The sequence below is a fragment of the Poecilia mexicana genome, unplaced genomic scaffold (genome assembly GCF_051168715.1).
Source record: "Poecilia mexicana isolate PSO_F unplaced genomic scaffold, ASM5116871v1 scaffold_1, whole genome shotgun sequence".
Classification (NCBI taxonomy): Eukaryota; Metazoa; Chordata; class Actinopteri; order Cyprinodontiformes; family Poeciliidae; genus Poecilia; species Poecilia mexicana.
The window spans coordinates 22,765,960-22,786,127 of NW_028263370.1; the positions used below are offsets into that span (position 1 = coordinate 22,765,960).

The following is a 20,168-nucleotide window of genomic DNA, read 5'->3' on the forward strand; positions in this document are numbered from 1 at the left end:
TACTTGGTGTGCTAAATAGAGCATGTTGACTCTATTTAGCATTATGTGAGACGTTATGTGAGATATTGAAGCTGCTTAATAGGGGTGTAGTATTACCGTATATTAAGTATTTCCTATCATTTCAGTGGCCTGCTCTGTTCAGTGGCTGCGCTGCATTTGATAACAGACATGCAACGATTAATGCGCTCAAAAGTTTGATCTGTATTTGCAGTGTTTAATTTCAATAAAAACTTGTTTCCCCTGTCTGATACTGTTTTATTCTTACAAACGTCTCTGTATTTAAAATATTTTCTAAGAGGATTAGCATATACAACTGCGATAACTTTTCATTTTTAAACTGATAGAATAAGGAAGGAAGTGATATGTTTGTAGTTTTGACGTGTAAATTGTTCCAGTGACATGCTGAGGATAACTCATAAGCTTCGGTCTCATCGCTCAAAGAATGTTATCCAATGATGATATTTAACATTAACACAACCCGCTTTAGTTTTCTGTTTCTACGTGACGGTAGAAGGTTTAGACGGCTAGCACCGACAGATAGACATCTATCAGTGGTACGGTAGGAAAATCTGATGAGTTAGCACAGTCAGAACACTGCCTCAGTTTACCTGTCAGTGATCACGTGGTTTGAGCTAATCAGCTGACTGCCGGGGGAGGAGGAAGAGGAAAAAGAGAAGATGGAAGGGAACAGAGACGAAGCCGAGAAATGTATCAACATCGCCACGAAAGCCCTGGAAGCAGGAGACAAAGATAAAGCCTTGAAGTTTCTCAACAAAGCGGAGAAACTGTACCCGACCGACAGAGCTAAAGGTGAGGCCAGGTTAGCCGGGGAGGAGGCTAGCTTAGCTCCTTCCGCCGTGTAAATCTACCTGCCGTTAGCATGTAGCTAATGTTCTCTACTGCCATTCGCGGTGAGGACTCCCTCTGGATGGACTATAATTACCAAACATCCGTTTGGGTTCATTTACTGATAGAAAGTTACTTTTATGATTCTGGTCAATTTGGTAACAAAGATTCCAGTTAGCCAGTAGCTGAGCTTTTGGCCTAACCTAGCATAGCTAGTGCTCAATTGAAAGGGAAACAGTCATTTTAAACTGTTAAGTTTCAATTCACTTTCCATCTTTAATATCTGTCATGCAGAAGAGGATTAGGTCACTGAAAACGGAGATTCTGATTGTAATCTCAGACCGAAATCTCAAAACTGACTTTTTTCTTGTTGGTTCTGACTTGATGGAGGAAACATTTTTACCTCTCTATTCTTTATTGGGGACTTTTTCCCCTCTTAAATTAACTGACATTTCCCATATTCATTTTGACTTTTCTATTAATTTTTACTTTATATTTAATTTCCCTTTGGGATCAGTAAAACATATTTTTTTAATGGATTTGTATTTGCATAAATTTACTTTTTTCACTTGATTTTTTTTTTCAACTTTAAAAAAAAAAAAACGGACATTTCTTTATTAGTTTGGACTTTTTTCCTATTAATCCCGATTTTTCTTTCCTGTTGACACTGATTTTTTTTCGCTGCCTAAATTGTGAATTTCCCCCTGATTGTTTTGACTTTTTTCCTTATTAATTCAGATTTATATTATCAGAATTGAGAGAAAAAAGTTTTGTTTTTCCTGTGGCTCTAATCCTCTTCAGCTCTGGTTAGTTTCACAGCAATAACCTAATTATTTTTTATTTGTCAATCAATCCATCAGGCCAGAGGCTAAAGTCTGTTGGCTTATTAAAATGGGTTTAGATCTAATTTCACTTTCAGATACATTGGGGTCATAGTGCAGAACCAGCAGGTTTGGTAGCATGCTAGTGGTTAGCTTTAGCCAGGAAGGAGGGCAATCCTTTAATTGAATGATTGGTCCACTGAGCTTTGGTAATCTGGGACACATGGCAGGAAAGTCGGCTGGCTACCACAGGTAAACACAGACTAACACGTCCAGGTGGATCAAATGTCTGCATGACAACATGCTACACTAATAATCTGTTACTGTAACATGTTGCTATGCTGTTGTTTATCTTGCATAGACAGACTGGAAGATTTTACAGGTTTAGATGAGAGAAGAACAAAAAGAAAGTTTGAATGTTTCCGTTTCCAGGAGGAATTAAAGAAAAAAAACTAAGTATTGTAATGCATCCACACCCTTCCTGTTCTCCTGTTTTATCTTATTTTTGCATATGTTTAAATGAAAGTGTTTATTATTAAAGGAGAAAAAACCTAACCTGTTCCTGTGTGAAAAAGTTATGTCCAGTTTTAACTCTTCCATTAAATCTGTATCAACATTTGATCATTTTGAAGCTCTGCGCCTCACTGGATGCTTCGTTTCATTTTATTTCACCCGTATTCTTCCCGTTTCTGGTTTTCTCCAGCTCTGTTGGACTCGTTAACGAGGAATGGGAGCTCGGCGGGTAACGGCGCATTTCGCCGGCGGCCCAAAGATCACTCGGAAACGTCGCAGGCAGGAGGACAGAGTCAGGAACCGGCGGGAGGCGACTCCAAAAGCTTCACAGAAGAGCAGGTGGAGGGGGTCCGCAGGTGAGACGGGAGGATCAGCGCAGAAACGCTTTTAATATGAACCTTGAACCCCGCCTGTGTGGTGTGAGTGTGTGTAGCCGTTGCCATGGGAACCAGTTTATCTTCGACTCTTCCCATGAGGCGGCGCTGAGAGACGCTAACGGTGGAAACCAGACAACTGAAATGAACATTAAAATAACAGTGATGGATGGATTACACCACGTTTCATTATATAATCCAACATTTGTTCTGTAAAGTTCCACTGGAAGATTTAATAAATCTGTTTTAAGAAGAAAAACAAAACAAAAAGGTGCTTAAGCTGCTGAAGCATCTTCTGATTCAGCTTCAGAATCCATCATTTACCCGGATCCTGATTTTATAAAACTCAAATGCTCCGTCTGGAAAAAAGTGTCTCCAAATTAATGAGATTATCCACAGACTTCTGGTGGAAACACAGAACGGCCGATCCTGAACTTTAACTTTCTCCTGAGTCTTCAACATCAACAAGATGAGTCGATATTATTTAGAGGACAACTTAATATGAAAATAAAGTCAATATAATACAAGCATAGAGTTAAGATAGTCCAAATAATCTAAAAATAAACTCCAAATCTTACAAATATGTAAATATAGACTTAAAATATGAAAATAAAGTCAAAATAATATGAAACCAGCCATTACAATAAAGTCATATCACGAATAAATTTGTAGCAATGCCAGGATAATGTAATAATGTAAGAATAAAGTCATACGGCAAAGTCAGAATAATACAAAAATAGTCATTATGTGAACAAAGTCGTAATAAAGCCAGAGTAAAGACACTGTTGGTGTAGCTTGTTGTTTTTCTGTTTCTTATCTGTGTTTGACGACCACCAGCTGTTCTCTGCTGCAGCACATGAACCTGTTTTCAGAAAATAACCAATCAAGGCAGAGAAACACGCGAGTTCTGCAGATGATCACAGAGGTTTAAACGTTTGGATCTTTCTCTCCATGTTTCTGTCCTGCAGAATAAAGCGTTGTAAGGATTATTACGAAGTTCTGGGTGTGAACAAAGAAGCCGGAGACGACGACCTGAAGAAGGCGTACAGGAAGCTCGCTCTCAAGTTCCACCCAGACAAAAACCACGCGCCAGGAGCAACGGAGGCCTTTAAAAGTAACTCGCTCCAGACGCGCTGGAGAAACTGTTTCATTTGTTTCCTACATGCAGATCAGCTTTTGTCTACTTTAATACACATTGTTATAACGCTTAGTTGGAAAATTGGAGCAAAATTATGCATTTTTAATTTAACGTTTCACTGATAAATGGATTCATAATAAAATTGTAAAGTGAAATGTAAAAGATATAGATTTATAAACACATTTTACTTGTTTATTTTTTTTTAATTTCTGTCATGACTTGGAAGCAATAAAAACCCAAAATTTTGATTCTGAGAAAACTGCAATGTTACATCAGGCCAATAAAACGTTACTTTTAACATAGAAATGTTAAAGGGACAACTGTTGAGCTTTAGCCATATGGAAAGTTAAGTGGAAGGATAAACTGAACACCTGATCTTCATTTTACAACTGATAGAAGAATAAATCTGTTCTTTTTTCTTCCTGGTGACCAGGTAGTGTCACAACCTCTAACCTGCTGGATATACACTGCTTTCCTCCCTTCAGAGATTGGGAATGCGTATGCGGTTCTGAGTAATCCGGCAAAGCGGCGGCAGTACGACGTGACGGGCGGGGAGGAGCCCAGCAGCCCGAGCCAATCCCACGGTGGCGGCTTCGACTTCCACCGCGGCTTCGAAGCCGACGTCACGCCTGAAGACCTCTTCAACATGTTCTTCGGCGGCGGCTTCCCGTCCTGTAAGAGAATAGTCCATGAACGCACCGTTGGTCTCATCGTTGCTACGGAAACACAATTCACCAACATTAACCTCTTAATGCCTGAATTTATATCCAGTTTTACAAAAGCAATCTAATACTTGTTTTTTTATTGGACATTAATTTGAACATTGCACCCACCATTAAATTTAATTTGGGTTTGATGCTAATTAGATCCACTGGGCGTTTAAGGAATGAAACGGTCTTTTCAATCTGAGTGTGTTGATTATTTCACTGATGCTGCTTTTGTTCAAACAAGACTTTGAAACTGAGTGAAAATTTAAGCAACCGTTGTTTGTTTTTAATAATTACAGTGTTTCTAATACAGATAAATACCACCAAGTGTTCCCTTTACTGAACCATCCTATAAGCTTTTATCCCCTGTTCCACTATAAAAAGTGTATGATGATAATTCATCAACATTTATCTATTATTTCTTATCCTCTACAGTAATCTTTTGATTCTAAGTTGCATAGTCAAAAATAAATGTGGTAATTACAAAGTAAACGTTTTTTTTAAGTTATATTTGATAAATGACTTTAATAACAACCCAGGATAACACAATAACACATAATTCTGCCTCTTTAACATTAGATGTTGCATCGGCCCAGATTTCCATATCGGTGCATCCCTGATTGCCAATCTAGGAACAAATCTTTTGTTTCCCTCATGATTTCTGTCAGGATGGTTGTTAGATATTTTATGCTAACATAGAGAGCTGCTGTTGTCTGGACAACATGGTGGCCGGTTTCTGACCCCACCTGTGACGTTCTGTCTGCAGCCAGCGCCCACACGTTCACCAACGGCAGGACGAGCTACAGCCATCACAACGACTTCCGCCAGGAGAGGACCGAGGAGCGAGGAGATGTACGCCGACTCATTTCAGATTGGTTTCTGTCTCAGGATCGCCTCCATCTTACAGACGTCGTCTGTTTCTCTGCAGGGCGGCTTCTCGATGTTCATCCAGCTGATGCCCATCGTGGTTCTGATTTTAGTGTCGATTCTGAGCCAGATGATGGTTTCCCCTCCGCCGTACAGCCTCTACTCCAGACCGTACGTCTACACACAACTCTGTTTCTAATCTAACTTTTAAAATGTCACGGAAAAGAAGATGGGAATGTTTCTGTCTACTGGGAGCAAACCAGTTAGGCTAAAATGTGTAATTTCATCAGATGCTACGCATGGCTGTAATAAACAGAAACTAAGCTGGTACAGAAGCTGGAGCGGGCCATATGGACTTAGTTTCATTACGATATTTTGTGCCACTATTGAGATAATGATAAATAAGAACTGAAACACAAATACTCCGTCATGAAAACTAATTTTGCTGGACAATAAATTGTCCCAGAATTTCTGTGATAAACAATATTGTTGTTTATTTCAATTCGACACAAAGTTGAGTTGAAATAATCATTCTGTATATTTTTTATTTCAAATATTTTGTTTATTTATGAAATCATTTATTTTGTACGTTCCAGTAAAATATAATTTTCTGTGTAACAAATACACAAAATACAATTATTTTGCATATTTCTAAAATAAATAAAACTTATTTTGAAAATTAAATTTTACAAAATATAATTTTGAGAAATTATAGAAATTATAGTACATTTAAATATAGAAATTATATTATTTTTATTACTAGTAGTTTCATTGTTATTTTTATAAAAACTGATGGAATTTGATAAAATGTGAAACCTTTAAAATTGTTTTAAGTAAATGTTAGATTTGTCTACATCATCTTTTCCTATTGTCAGTTGCATAATTTAAACAAAATCTCCAAACCGCTTCAATAGAAAAATTGGTTTCTGAATTAAAAATAGTTTCTGAATTCAATCGTTACCCTAAAAGTGAGAATCGACTCACTTTTAGGGTCCGACAGATTTGCATCTCTATTGTCTGGTAAAAAAATATGCTTTGTGCAAACGATATGTTTAGATGTTTCATGGAGTTTTATAAGTTAAACTAAATATTTTTGTGTTGTCCTCCATATTGTTCCAGGTCGACAGGTCAGACCGTGAAGAGGCAGACGGACAACCTGCGTGTCGATTACTACGTCACCCGGGATTTCAAATCGGAGTTTAAAGGCTCGGCTCTGCAGCAAATAGAGAAAAACGTAGAAGACGACTACGTGACGAACGTCAGGAACACCTGCTGGAAGGAGAGACAGACGAGTCAGTAACCAGCACTTTGTCCTCTAACGTCTCCTTTGTTCTCGCCATCTTAACGCTGTTTTCTCGTGCAGAAACGGACCTGCTTTACGCGGCGAAGGTCTACAGAGACGACCGCATGCGGAAGAAGGCGGAGCTTATGACGATGGAGAACTGCAAGGAGCTGGACAGACTAAACAACCTGTTCCGAGGCGGATGAGATTGTAGAAAATGTGAATATATGAATAGATGTATACGTTTGTTTTTTTTTAAAACAGAGAGGCTTTACGATAGGAGCAAAAGATTATTAAATTATTTAAGGTTAAAAGCGTCTTATTCTTTGCGAACGGCTCTTCCTCCTCATTCCAGCCTGATCCCAGGAATCGCCTTGTTGCATCGTAACGAACCGGTCTGCACACTGACCGATACTCCAGACTGATTTTTATTGAGCCAGAAGAACCCGGACGTCTGGTTGTAGATTTAACGGTGAGATTTCTGCATCGTTTTTGAGACGTTCTTCACTGACATCCGTATCGTGAAGGAGCAGCAGAATCTGGATGTTTGTTGGATGTTTGTATTTTTTTTTTTTTTTTTTTTTTTTGTCGAGAAAATTAGATTTGTTTGATTTTCTTCTGCGAAATTGAATTCAGGTTGAAAGTGGGAATTGGCGCACATCAACACCTTCATCCATTAATGGTTGTACACTTTCATTTCTGAATGTTTAAAAGTTTTGGCACTTATTTAAGTAACTCTAGAAGAAACTAATTTTCTCTTCAGTGCTGGCCTGATGATTTAAATAAAGTCAAACTGGTACTGTAGTCTGGATTTAAAGTGTTTCTCTGCTTCTATATCTGTGTGGATTTTCCTGGAGTTTGATAAGAAGTGATGTTTTTTCCTGCAAATGATTGGATTCCTCGAGATTAATAAGGATACGAAGAAGCATTTTTATAAAGCTATATTTATCATTGGGATTAAAGTCAAATTTCTGATTTTCTCAAAAGCTAAAACCAATTGGTCTGAATTTATTTTCAATGTGACATCCGTCCAGCGGGGGGTGCTGTAGCACACTTTTTACACAGAGAAACAATATTTTACCTGAAATATTTTAAATTTTGCAGGCGGAGGCAGCTGAGAGAAAATGTTTTGATTAAATATATTAAAGTTATAAACCTGCATTTTAATGCTAACGCTTGCTTCTTTTCCTTATATTTAACCGTATGTTATTTGTCTAATATGGAAGAGGACTAGAGCTCTGGGATGGATGGGAAGTCAAATTTTTTTTTCCTCAAATTTCTAGCTTTAATCTGAAAATTTTGACTTTTTATAATGAATTCTAATTTCAGAATTCCAGCATATTTTCTCTCAGAATTCTGACTTTTTTCTAATTTTCTTCTAATTTTTGTCTTTAATTAGAGTTTTTATTAATTTCAGAACTCAGGGTTTTTTAAACTATAATGGCTTTAATCTCAGCATTTTGACATGTTAAAATTTTAAATTCTGACTTATTTCAGTTTTTTTTTCTTTTTAATTTTTGTCTTTAATTTCAGAATTCCGACTTATTTTCCTCGGACTTCTGAGATATAAATCCCTAATCATCTTCCATACTTTGATTGTTAAGCGTCAGGATTTTTGCGCCGCTGTGAACTTTGGGTAATGTAGTTGGTGAATAACAACAATCAACAAATAACCGCTTTTAAACACAGTTGCTGTTAAAAACGTTACTCTGATGCAAGACGGAAACTTCTCTGTGACGATTCCCAAAGTGACGACATTGTTTGTCCAGGATCACGTGACATTAGATACCCGGAAGTAATGTCACAACTGATAAATTTCTGATCGCTGGTTTGTTTTTAGCTAAAACATGTCGGACCAGAGCTGAACCGTGATATGACAGTCGGAGCGGGAGGTCAGGCAGAACTTCAGCTGACATGATGGGTCCAGGTATGCTTCTGTCCGTCCCGGTTCTGCTGCTCGGTCTGCTCTGCTGCTGCTGCGGACGTTTCTCAGATGTTTCGGCCTGTGATAAAGAACCGGAGACCCCGGACTGGAGGATGACTCTGAGAACCATCCGAAACGGGATTCACAAGATCGACACGTACCTGAACGCAGCGCTGGACCTGTTCGGCGGAGATGACGGACTCTGTCGGTACAGATGCAGCGACGGTGAGTTTCACGGCCATTTTTCTTTGGTTTTATGCCAGTGTTAAAACAGTTACGACTGCTTTTGTTTAAAAGAATTCAAAGAACATAAAATTATCAGTGAGCTGAAACCCGGATTTTCCGTTGGCTAAAGCCAGCGGTGTCCAATGCCTGGTCGGGGAGCCTTTTGCCATCCTTGGAATCATTTTGTGTGAACCTAGAAATTTTTTTTATTAAGGCAAACATCTGAGATGTTTTTTTTTCTATCATTATGATTTAAAGTCATTGTAAAAAGAAAAAAATGAGTACATTTTTGCCAGAAATCTCAGAAATTTTGATATTAATCTCAGACATTTTGTAGAAATCACATGGAAACTACTGAGCTACAAAAGACAAAAATTGGTGAGAAAAAAACTCTGAAATTTTTAGATTAATCCCAGAAATGTTCTAGAAAAAACAAGGAGATTTCTCAACTTCAAAAGTCAAAATTTGCTAGAAAAAAAAAGGAAATTTTCTATTTTTGAAACTCGGATTTTTCTTATTTTTCTAGAAAGGTTTTGAGACTAATCTCACATTTCTGAGTTTTTTTGTTGGAAATGTATTCTTTTTTTTCTTCTAACCGTAATGAAAATGTGCTATATAAATAAAATTACCTTACCTTACCATAATGGCCGTTTTACAATGCTGTATTTTTTGGATATAAAATAATTTTAACTTTTCTACTTTACCTTAAAATATTGCATGTCTGATTTTTGAAAATGTATATAAAAAATATTTAATAAAATTATTTAGCAATTCTAATTGGGGAAAGATTATGCAGATCTGTGTATAATTTCAATTTGCCAATAAAAGTCTGGACACCTCAGGGTAAAAGACAGAAAACGGCAAAAGAATTTTGTAGATCAAAGGTGTCAGTCAGGACAAGGAAACACAAAATAATCCACATTATTCTTTACCATGGTATAAAGACAGTGATTACTATTTGAACAAATTCTGTCAAGTCAGACAAATATTGAAAAGTGAATTTATTCCAGTGTCTCATTTCAACGCAGCAGCTTTTCTCCTTCTGTGTGTCAGGATTCAAGCCGACGCCTCGTCCCGGCTACAGACACCCACCACCCAACGGATGCGGCTCCCCGCTTTTTGGATTTCATGTAATCTGCTTCAAATACGCTTAGTTTTCCTGTGAGTCCAGCAAACCCAGTGACTGTTCTGTCGTTTCCAGTTCGACCTGGGAATCCCGTCCATGACCAAATGCTGCAACCAGCACGACCGCTGCTACGACAGCTGCGGCCACCTGAAGCATGACTGTGACGATCAGTTCCAGGACTGCCTGGAGACCATCTGCAGGAACGTGCAAAGGACTCTGGGATTGGCCCAGACAGTCCAGGGTAAGATGTCGGCCTGGAGGTCGCCTTCTGCTGCCATCAGAAAACTTAAAGCTGCAGTTTGTAACTTTTATAAAAATGTGTTTGTTTTTGTTTTTACATATTTGTTAAAACAGTTACCATCTTGTGACAGGTGATAATACATACATTCTGTGAAAACATTGATCTCTTCCACCTGTTCCTTGAGCTATTGCTGTCTGAAGAAATGCACCGCTCCCTCCAAGCAAATCAGAGCCAGGAGGCGGGTCTTATCGCTGTAAATAATCCTCAAGTACTTACTGCAAAATGTGCTAATGGCGAAGAAACAACTTACAGTTCAGGAAAAGTATTTCTGAACTGTCAGTGCTAACAGGATCTGCTGTGGGTGATTGTCAGCGCTAAGACCCGCCTCCTGGCTCTGATTTGTTTCTAGTTAGCACCGAGAGAAGGCAGAGGAGATGGATTATTTTTCACAGATTATTTGTTTCATAACTTGTTTTATGATATGGTGATGGTTTCAACAAATATGTAAAAAAAAGATGTATTTGTTTTTTTAATTTACATCTCTGATCATGTTGAATTTTTAGTTCATATCACAATTAAGGGGCATGTTTTTTTTTTTTTTTTAAATCACATCTTTTTTTATTATAAATTTTTTTTCTTGAAAATTTCAGATAATCCAGTTGTTCATAACATCTGTAGAAACTTTATAATAAACTTTCAAACTATTTCTTGTTGCCATAGGACTGAAAGCTGCAGGTTAGTTTTAACTCTTGCAATATTGATTGTGGCCACTAGATGGAGCTAAAACTTTATTTTAAATGTCATCAGGTTCTTATGAGCTGAAATTCAGATCTAACAGCCAGATGTTTTTTTGTTGTTAAAAAATATTTCAAACTATTCAAGGAAGTATTAAAGTATTTAATACACTTTTCCTGAATTTTCCTTCTGCTGTTTTTCTGCAGCGTGCGAGTCAGCAGTCAAGCTCCTCTTCGACGCCGTCATGCACCTGGGCTGCAAGCCGTACCTGGACAGCCAGCGGGAGGCCTGTGTGTGCCAGTACGAGGTGAAGAAGGAGCTCTGATGCCTCTGCAGAAGAACACAGACTCTGAAATCCGGATGCCGGATAAATAAACTTTTCTGAAAATTGTAGATTTTTCTCAGGGATGTAGCCTCTTTGGCTAAAACTAAACACTGCAATGCAAAGTGAATGTAAAATAAAAAAATAGTTTCTTTTAGGTGGTAGCTAATATTTGTCCCTTTGCAATCCACTATTTATATATGTATATCTGGCTATTGTTGTAAAGCCAGAGGTTTCTGCGGTGAAATTAAAACTGGTTTCATTCATGTTTTGACTGGACACTACATTTTAACAAACAGTAAAAAGGGTTTTACAGGGTTCAAAGGTCAGCAATAAAGCACACACCAATTTTCTGCAATGTCTCGTAGCAAACAGTGTCGCTTTTCATTCTGGATTATTCTCGCATGTTGCATCGTTCTTGTAATCCCTGTGAATTTACCATGGGGTCAATGCTCAAATGAATTAAACACTGATAGGTGGGTGGTATTGTAAGACATTTAAGACAAAAAGATACTTTTTTCAGATTTTTTTTTCTTGATTTTGAACAAAACAATAGCAAATGAGCAGAAAATCAAAGATTAATTAGGAAAAACATATAGAAATCAGCCAAAGGCTCACTTAACATTAAATAAATATTGTCCTGTTTTTGTGTTTCATTCTTTTTTGATTACGCTTCCGTGGAAAACAGAAAAACAACAACCCTGTCCCACCGGTGGGTAAATAAAATGAAAAGAAAAGCAAAAGCCATGACTATTAAAATATAAAAACTTTGTATTCCACCAAATATTTTGTATATTAAATTTTCAAATAAAACATGCTGTGTTGCTGGCCAAATGCATAGCATTCTTGGCTTCACAAAATCAGTTAAGCTACCACAATCTGGTCCCTGAACCCCGCTTTGGACACCCCTGCTTTAACTAAATGGATATATATGGTGAACTGATGATATTTTTAAAACTCCAGTGTCGCTGATAGATTTTTAAGCCCCGTAAAACGCTTTGTGCGATTGCGCCAGTCGCTTCCGTAAACCTGTTCGTTTTTAATTCGAGATAACCAATCGTTCTCTCCTGTTTCAATTAACAGCCAATCACATCGCGGGGGCGGGACTAAGTATAAGCTAGTTTTGCTGGATGTTTGAGGAAGCAGCTTTTAATCTCCCACTCCGAGCCAAGACGAAAAGTCAACATGTCAGGTGACAATGCAGGTAAAAAAACAACAACTTTATTACATCTTTATGTCTTAAATCTGAAACTATCTAAAAAACTCAACTTTTTGGTAACATTTAAAGTCATAAAACCCACGAAACTACGTTACATTTACGCTTAAAATGGGTTCCCAGATGTTTACTGTGCTGTTTGGTTTCAGTTCATCTCAGCATGTTGTAAAACACCAGTCAGTCACAGAAATAACTAGTTTTTGCCGCATTTTAAAAAGAGTTTTAAATGTTTTTTTTCTTTCTCAGTGTGTGTTAAACAGGGGTAGGAATGTAAAACATTTTTATGAGATTTGTTTTTCCTTCCTCACCAGGAAGTGTGTCCACAGCCACAGACAGCGTGGGTGAGCAACCACTACATGAATGACCTCTTAAAAATAAAAGCAAAACTAAAATATCACATCAAATCACTTTTATTAAACTTGGCCGGCTTTTTATGACTTAATAAAGACAATGACATATTAGTGAATTTCACAGATTATAAAGTATTTTATCAGACTTTCAGAAGAGTTTTTATTGTGCTGAAATCATTTATGACCAAATTAAATGGATATTTTAACATACTGACAACACATACACTGCAGAAAACTGCACCTATTTATTAAAGCAGGATCTGTTTTTACTTGTTCTCAGTTTGAGCTAAATCTGTGCAGCCGTGCAGATCACTGTCATCTTTAACTCACTAAAACTGAAATGCTAATCCAGTAAATCCTGATTCACTGGCACTCTGTGGTGGAAGTACCTCTGTTCATTGCAACACAGGGAAAACCAAACATCTTTACAGGATAGAGGTGGAAAGCACCTGAATGTTGAGCTGTAATAAATGCTGTTCAGATGCAGTCACCCTCCTGTAGCAGGGGACGTGCAAAAACATGCATGTATATGAAAACACAACTGTTTTCTGTTTGACATCATGCTGCGTTTCCACTACAGATGTGCACAAATCTTTGTCGATTTTCTGATAGTGTTGACAAAACACAATTTCACATTTGCAGTGTGTTGATTAAATAAATGAATAAATTTTATGTAAGTTCATAAAATCAAGCTGTGCCAATGACATCATTATATATTATATATAGATGATACTATGTCTGTGCTCATGATCCTCCAACTGCTTCCTGCTGTCGTCGTCTTTGTTGCTTGCACCAGTGGCAACATCCGGTTGTTGCTTATGTGACAATGTGAAAAAGTGTTTCAGTTGCAGTTTTGAGAAATATATATATTTTTAGACTGCTGAAAAACCACACAATAGTGCAAAAATATTTATCGATAAATGTATTTGTTTTTTTGTTTTTTGTTTTTTTTTAAATTGGCGTGTTTCCATTAAGCACATTTATTTTTGTAATTTCAATTTGTACAATTTTACAGATAATGGAAACGCAGCTACTGAGTAATTGTGGGTATGGAACTGAACTCCTTCCTCAAAAATGGGACTTATGTGAAACATTTAAGTGTAAGAAAAAAAACTAAACCTTTATTACGATCAGTGACTAAATGTGTTGAGTTGCTGCAAACTGCTGATTTAGTTGAATTTGAAAGTTTCCGTCATCATTTCTGCATCCCAGCGACATTTTCTGGATTAAACCTGGTTTTAATCCTCACATGTGATTCGACTTGCAGGTGAGATTGTCAAGCGAAAAAGTAAAGTTATTATCCGATTATTAAACAATTATTTTCCCATACGGTTGAAATAATTCATTCAACAATCAATAATTGATTGATTGAATTCAAAAATACTTTATTTATCCTAAGGGAAATTAAATGCTGTAACTAATATCATCCAAGTTGTAGATACTGATGGCTGTAGGCAGGAAAGATCTCCTGTAGCAGTCTGTATTACAGGAGATCTGAAGAAGCCTCTGACTGAAGACACTTAAGCTTTGATTAGAAAATTCACTGGAAACTTAATAATAATAATAATTGGAGGCGCCTTTCAAGCTACTGAAAGAGGAAAACAAGAACAGTAAAAGAGAAACTAAATAATAAAAGATATGAATAGAATCAATCGCAACTATTGGTATAATAAATAAGATTAAAAAGAATATGTTTCTTCATAAACCAATAAAGTTAGGACTGTTTGCTGATAATAATAGTGAAGTTGTTATATTAACATAGTGTTTGGGGCATTGTAGACAAAAAGAAAAACAAATTTTCACCAAAAACTCACAAATTTCTAGAGCAATTGTCATATTTACAACTTGGATGCTCTCTTACTCTCTTTCTAAGAAAAAAACACACCAATTTTCCCAGATTAAAGGCCTAAAGTTATGATTTTAAAACTATCATTCTCTGACATTATTAAGACAGAAAGTCGCATGAAAAACCCTCTGAGATTTTAAAGTCGGATGTTTGTGATTGAGCCAAGCAGCCGACCTCGTAGAAACTTGAACCACTGGAGGAAAGAGTAATAATCTAGACATTTTGGAGTATTTTTGGCCAAAAGGACTCTTGCATCATTTCATTATTTAGTTTCTTTCATGTATAATGAGCTGAATACTCCCAGAGACAGATTAAAGCCTCGCCGCCTTGCTGCAGATCTGCAGTGGTTTTGCAGCACAGACTGGGAGGCCAGCCAGCAGGGTGTGACTGGAGCCGAGGCGTGTCGACTTTTCTTTCTCTTTTTTATTTTGCATTTGGAGTGTTATTAATTTAGAAATGTCTTTTCATTCTGCAGCAACTACAGAGAATTTAGCAGAGACGGATGGTTTCTATAGAAGGTAATCACTTTTTATTTTGTGTTTCTGTCAGCTGCAGATTAACAAAATGCAGTTAACGATTATTTTAGCGATCAATTTATTCTATTGAATAAATTAATCAGATTTAAAAGAATTGGCTGATTTCTCTTTTATTATGCAACATATCTCTTATTTTATGCAACACTAGAAATGCATAAAAATACAAAAATAATTCAGCATGTGGAAACTTCAGGTCTTTCTGCTGAACTTAGCATGAACACAGTGAAAGGCTGATCTGTTATTCTGATTAAGCGATTAATGATCGAGTAGCTTAAGAGGTTTTTATCATTTTACCCGGGTAAAACTAAAACCGCCTCTAGAGGAGTTCTGTGTAGTTCCATGGAGTATTAGAGCCGCACTAAGAAAATAATAAATAAAATAATAAGAATATTTAATTCCAAGAATAAATTTGTAGTATTATGAGAATGTGATAATATTGCGATAATATCATGTGTTTATGTTTATTATTTCAGTACAACTTTATTCTCATGATCTTGACTTTTATTTCTTCTTTTAATAAGGGAAAAGCTACATATTTTTGCACAGTTTTGGCTTAATTACTGCTCTGAGCGTTATTATTTTAGAAAATGGCCTTATGTTTAGCCTGCATTCTCCAATTCATGATTAATTGATTGCTATATTAGTTGACAATTATTTCAATAATCATCAAAATTAATCCTATTAATCGTTGCGGCCCTACTCATGTGCTGATGTTTCTTTGTGAAGCAGCCCCGTCGTTTTGGATCCTGCGGAGGAATACACGATGACCAGAAAGCGTCGCGGCGTCGCTCTCATCTTCAACCAGGAGCGTTTCTTCTGGCGCCTGGGCCTGAACCCCAGAAGCGGGACGAACGCCGACCGCCACAACTTAGAGAGGAGGTTTGTCTTCCTGAAGCAGGAAGAACCGGTCGCTCAGGTGCAGCAGCTTTGTCTGAGCCCTTTCTGTCTCCAGGCTGCTGGAGCTGAACTTTGATGTCAGGAGTTATGATGACTACAAACTGGTGGACGTCCTGGAAAAAATCCATGAAGGTACTGGAACCCCCTGTCTATCACAGTATTTAGTTTATTTCCTTGTTTTAAATATAAAAGTCTTCAAAGCTGCAGTAACTTTTATTTAAAAAATGATAAAAATCGAACTCCTGCCTTCTTCAGTTCTCCCAGTTCTAAGTGGAAACAACCAATCAGAACCAGGAGGTGGGTCCTCCTCAACATCACTAGCTCTGCTACGTTGCAGCTAGCATAGCTTGTCATGAATGCTAATGCTAGTTAGCTTAGCCCCCGAGCGATTTTCCTGTAACGGTAAGTTGTTTCTCTATCATTGTTACATTTAGCAGCATGTTCACAGTATTAATTGACAGCACTAAGCCCTTCGTCTTGGTTGTGATTGGTTGTTTTCAGTTGGATGTGGTGCCTTTCCTTAGATCAGAGAGAAGGCAGAGGGGAGCGATGTTTTCTGATAAACTTTCACGACATGGTGACACTTTTAACACATTTTTTAAAATTAAAGTTACTGCAGCTTTAAGGATGTTTTCATACCTGATGATCCGTTAGACTTGATTCGATTGGACACCAAAGTTGCAACATTTGTTACATTTTCAGCTGGTACAGTTTGATTTCATGCTGCACCAAGAGCCAAACAAATTAAAAAACCTGTTCCCCTCCTGGCCTGTGGGGGCGCTGCAGCAGAAACCACATGCCTTGCGCTGTAATCCACTTCCTGCTTTTGGAACAGTCTCCGGTCCACTTGGCGCTCACATACAGAACAGAGAGCGAGGTTTGTCGGCAGACCAAACGAACTGGACTTTCTAGACAAATGGACCGGAGTTTGACTAAAGTGGACTAACCTGGGCTGGTGTGAATGCATTGTGGGACAAATGAAGGAGTATTCTCTAAATGATCTTTATCTGCTGATCAAACCTTCATTTTGTTCCTCCAGCTGCAGAAGACGATCACTCAGATGCCGACTGCTTCCTGCTCGCCTTCCTTAGCCACGGCGAGAACGATCACGTCTACGCTTACGACGGCAAGATCAACATCCAGGACATCACCGCCATGTTCAGAGGAAACAAGTGCAGGAGCCTCATTGGAAAACCCAAGATCTTTATTGTGCAGGTAGAAACATCACAGTGAAGCCTCTGGGTTTAGGAAACAGCAGAAGGTCTGAACATGAATGTCTCCATGTGTGTGAAGGCGTGCCGTGGGGAGCAGCATGACGATCCCGTGACGCCCTGCGACGCCGTGGACAACGTGACAAATGAGACGGTGGTGGACGCCTGCGCCATCCACACCCTCCCTGCCGGCGCCGATTTCATCATGTGTTACTCTGTTGCTGAAGGTGAGCGGTCTGCGTTATCAGGAAACCTTCTGTTTCCGGCGGTGATGGAGGCGATAGGTCAGTCCAACTGCAGCCCGCCATGTTTTTGTGTTCAGAAATGTTCAAAGTTGACAAGAGATTTTAAAATATGACAAGATGGGGGTGCTGTGGTGGTGCAGGGGCAAAGCACAACCCATGTATTGAGGCCTTAGTCCTCATGCCGGTGGTCGCAGGTTTGATTCCCGGCCTGGCGACATTTGCCGCATGTCCTCCCCCTCTCTCATATCCCTCTTTCCTGTCAAACTACCTTCAAATAAAGGCCACTAGAGCCAAAAAAAATAAACAAAAATAACTATGACCAGGTAGTGATGTGCTTTTAATGAGCCAGTGGATCTTAAAACAAGCTATGTAATGTAAAATGAACTAAAATGATGAGTCAAAGTGTAACTAACCCCCCTGTGAAAGCATAAGCCCCGCCCCCTAAGCAAATGTAGAAAATTCCAAAGTGGGCGGAGCCAAGAGGCACTGTGGGGCGTGGTCAGGTTTGACGATGATGTGGTCAGAGGTGAGTGAGGCTGTGGTCAGGTCAAAAGTAGCACTGCTGCTTTCTTACAGACCCGTTGAAATTATTGTTTACATTAGGAAATTTTGCACATGCGCACAACGCTGGAGGGCAGAAAAACGATTCTTTTACTCGCCATCTGTAGCCATGCTGCTGGGGTACAATAATCACATTAACTACATGACGCCTGGAGATGTAGGTATTATTAATGTAGTGTGCTAGAGGGAAAAATAACGCAGAAAAACCGTCGATACCAACACTTTCTGTGTTAGGTGTGCTACAGACAGACCCGTTGCCATAGTAACTGACAACAATGTGGCAAATGTATCATAATTCAACACAGATATTTCCAACATAAATATCAGAACATTCAGTCCGTTACAGTTTTATGTTTTCAGGGTTGATGTTTATTTTGTGATTATGAATAAGTGATTGGTGTGGTATATTAGCTATCGCTATATTACCTAATCTATGTTAGCTAGCTACCCCAGTGATGGTTGATTAAACATCTGGTCTACTGATGATCTGTCAGAGTTCATGTGTGTGTCGCCTGTTTTTGTTCAACTAAACCGAAACACAGAGAAATCCACATCAAATCCATGTTACGGTTGTTAAAGTCAAGCTAGCAAAACTGACCCACTTTCCTGTCTCGCTATTATTTTTTCCTGACCTTGTTATATCTAGATGTTGTTGATAATTAGTAGCAAAGCACTGTGTCCCTTTGTCTTTTATATATCATGCTGACATTTAAGATTTAGCGCGCTATTTTGATCATTTGACAGCTAAAACCAATACTAGTCATCGTTGGCGAGCAGCTAGTTGCCCTCCAGCATGGAGATGGGGTTGGGATCTTGCGCATCTTATGCTGCAAAAGTCTATTTACTTTGTTGGTATATGTTTCTATAACCATACCCTGTAGTAGGCCTCTCATGTTTGCTGCTTTGGTTTTCAGGTTTCTACTCCCACAGAGAGACCATCAACGGCTCGTGGTACATCCAGGATCTGTGTGAGTTACTCCGGACGTACGGCAGCTCGCTGGAGTTCACGGAGCTGCTCACGCTGGTCAATAGAAAGGTCTCGATGCGCGAAGTCGGGAACTGCAAGGACCTCAGCGCAATTGGCAAAAAACAGGTACCGTGCTTCGCTTCGATGCTCACCAAGAAGCTCTACTTCCGGCCGAAGAAATGATCAACGGTTTGATTGGTTGGTTTAAATCTGAGCCTTTGAATCTCAGCTGGTACAGCTGATCCGCTCCCCAAAGATGAGAAAAAAAATAGTTGTTTTGTTTCTTTTTAAGTGTTGAAAACATTCCTGGCAGATCATTTGCACAGAGAAGCCTTCTGCTCATAAATCACTATATCTGATAAAGTTGAAACTATCAGGGAGTTTTTAATCTTAGTCTTTAAATTTTTTCATAATTGGGGTGTGCTGTGGTGGCGTAGGGGTTCAGAACAACCCACATTGGAGGCCTCAGTCCTCGACGCAGCTGTCGCAGGTTCGATTCCTGGCCTGGGCGACCCTTGCTGCATGTCTTCCCCCTTTCTCATTACCCACTTTCCTGTCAATTAACTATCAATTAAAGGTCACTAGAGCCAAAAAAAAAAGATTTTCGTAATTGATCTTGATTGGTGAGTAGCAGCATATCATTCAGAAATAATTCAGGGGTTTTCTAATCTCAGGTATCTCCTCAGAGGCGCCATTGATCCAGGCTGCCTACTGGACCCATCATGCAAAATTAACTTTTTGCACATTTTTATACTTCCATTTGGGTTTCCATTTGGCACCAAAGTGCCTAAAACACTCAGACAGTTTTGACGTGTTTTGAATGTAACATCACAAGTTAGCAGGCACTGTGGCTGTTGGGTTGTTGTCTTATCCAGTTTTTGGTTCGTCTCTCAATGCAGGTTTGCACTCAAACTGTCAACAAACGCTAACATGAAAACCTCAAAATGTTTGTTTCTTAATGCTGTACAAGGGAATTAAATCACTTTGAACTGTCTTAACAATCATGTATTTCTGTGTTTATGAGCTGTGAAAAAATAAAAACATTTTTAAAGCCATAAAAATGTTTTGTAATTTATTCTGAATTTGGAATGGAGGAAAAGTGGTAAATCCAGTTTTATGGAGCAAATTTGTTTCTTATTTTTGCAAAAATGGGCAATGATACAAAAAGTGTTTCTAACTTTTCTTGACCCCTGGAGTTAAAGATCAAGAAAAATAAAG

The 20,168-nt window shown here is 38.3% G+C and overlaps 3 protein-coding genes across 9 annotated transcripts; all 3 read left to right on the top strand.

Moving 5' to 3' along the window:
- The first annotated feature begins 629 nt into the window (after nt 1-629).
- Nucleotides 630-7,352, top strand: dnajb14 (DnaJ heat shock protein family (Hsp40) member B14). 2 transcript variants are annotated; one of them, XM_088006519.1, is made up of 9 exons: nt 630-810; nt 2,371-2,536; nt 3,523-3,668; nt 4,178-4,366; nt 5,166-5,251; nt 5,328-5,437; nt 6,386-6,558; nt 6,630-6,767; nt 6,904-7,352. In XM_088006519.1, the coding sequence occupies exons 1-8, from the start codon at nt 678-680 to the stop codon at nt 6,752-6,754; spliced, it is 1,128 nt and encodes a 375-aa protein (XP_087862645.1). In that variant the 5' UTR covers nt 630-677; the 3' UTR covers nt 6,755-6,767; nt 6,904-7,352. The 2 variants fall into 2 exon arrangements, with proteins under 2 accessions (XP_087862645.1, XP_014842018.1); XM_014986532.2 differs by having other exon boundaries at nt 6,630-7,352.
- Nucleotides 7,353-8,301: 949 nt separating this feature from the next.
- Nucleotides 8,302-11,766, top strand: pla2g12a (phospholipase A2, group XIIA). Its single transcript, XM_014986535.2, has 4 exons — nt 8,302-8,697; nt 9,751-9,827; nt 9,899-10,064; nt 11,006-11,766. The coding sequence occupies exons 1-4, from the start codon at nt 8,463-8,465 to the stop codon at nt 11,122-11,124; spliced, it is 597 nt and encodes a 198-aa protein (XP_014842021.1). The 5' UTR covers nt 8,302-8,462; the 3' UTR covers nt 11,125-11,766.
- Nucleotides 11,767-12,228: 462 nt separating this feature from the next.
- Nucleotides 12,229-20,011, top strand: LOC106917507 (caspase-6). 6 transcript variants are annotated; one of them, XM_088006538.1, is made up of 9 exons: nt 12,288-12,325; nt 12,649-12,678; nt 13,703-13,787; nt 15,009-15,051; nt 15,796-15,948; nt 16,022-16,098; nt 17,006-17,181; nt 17,260-17,404; nt 18,898-20,011. In XM_088006538.1, exons 1-9 carry the CDS (start codon nt 12,320-12,322, stop codon nt 19,131-19,133), a joined length of 951 nt encoding a protein of 316 aa, XP_087862664.1. In that variant the 5' UTR covers nt 12,288-12,319; the 3' UTR covers nt 19,134-20,011. The 6 variants fall into 6 exon arrangements, with proteins under 6 accessions (XP_014842019.2, XP_014842020.2, XP_087862675.1 ...); XM_088006541.1 differs by having other exon boundaries at nt 15,799-15,948; XM_014986533.2 differs by lacking the exon at nt 13,703-13,787 and having other exon boundaries at nt 12,229-12,325.
- Nucleotides 20,012-20,168: the final 157 nt, after the last annotated feature.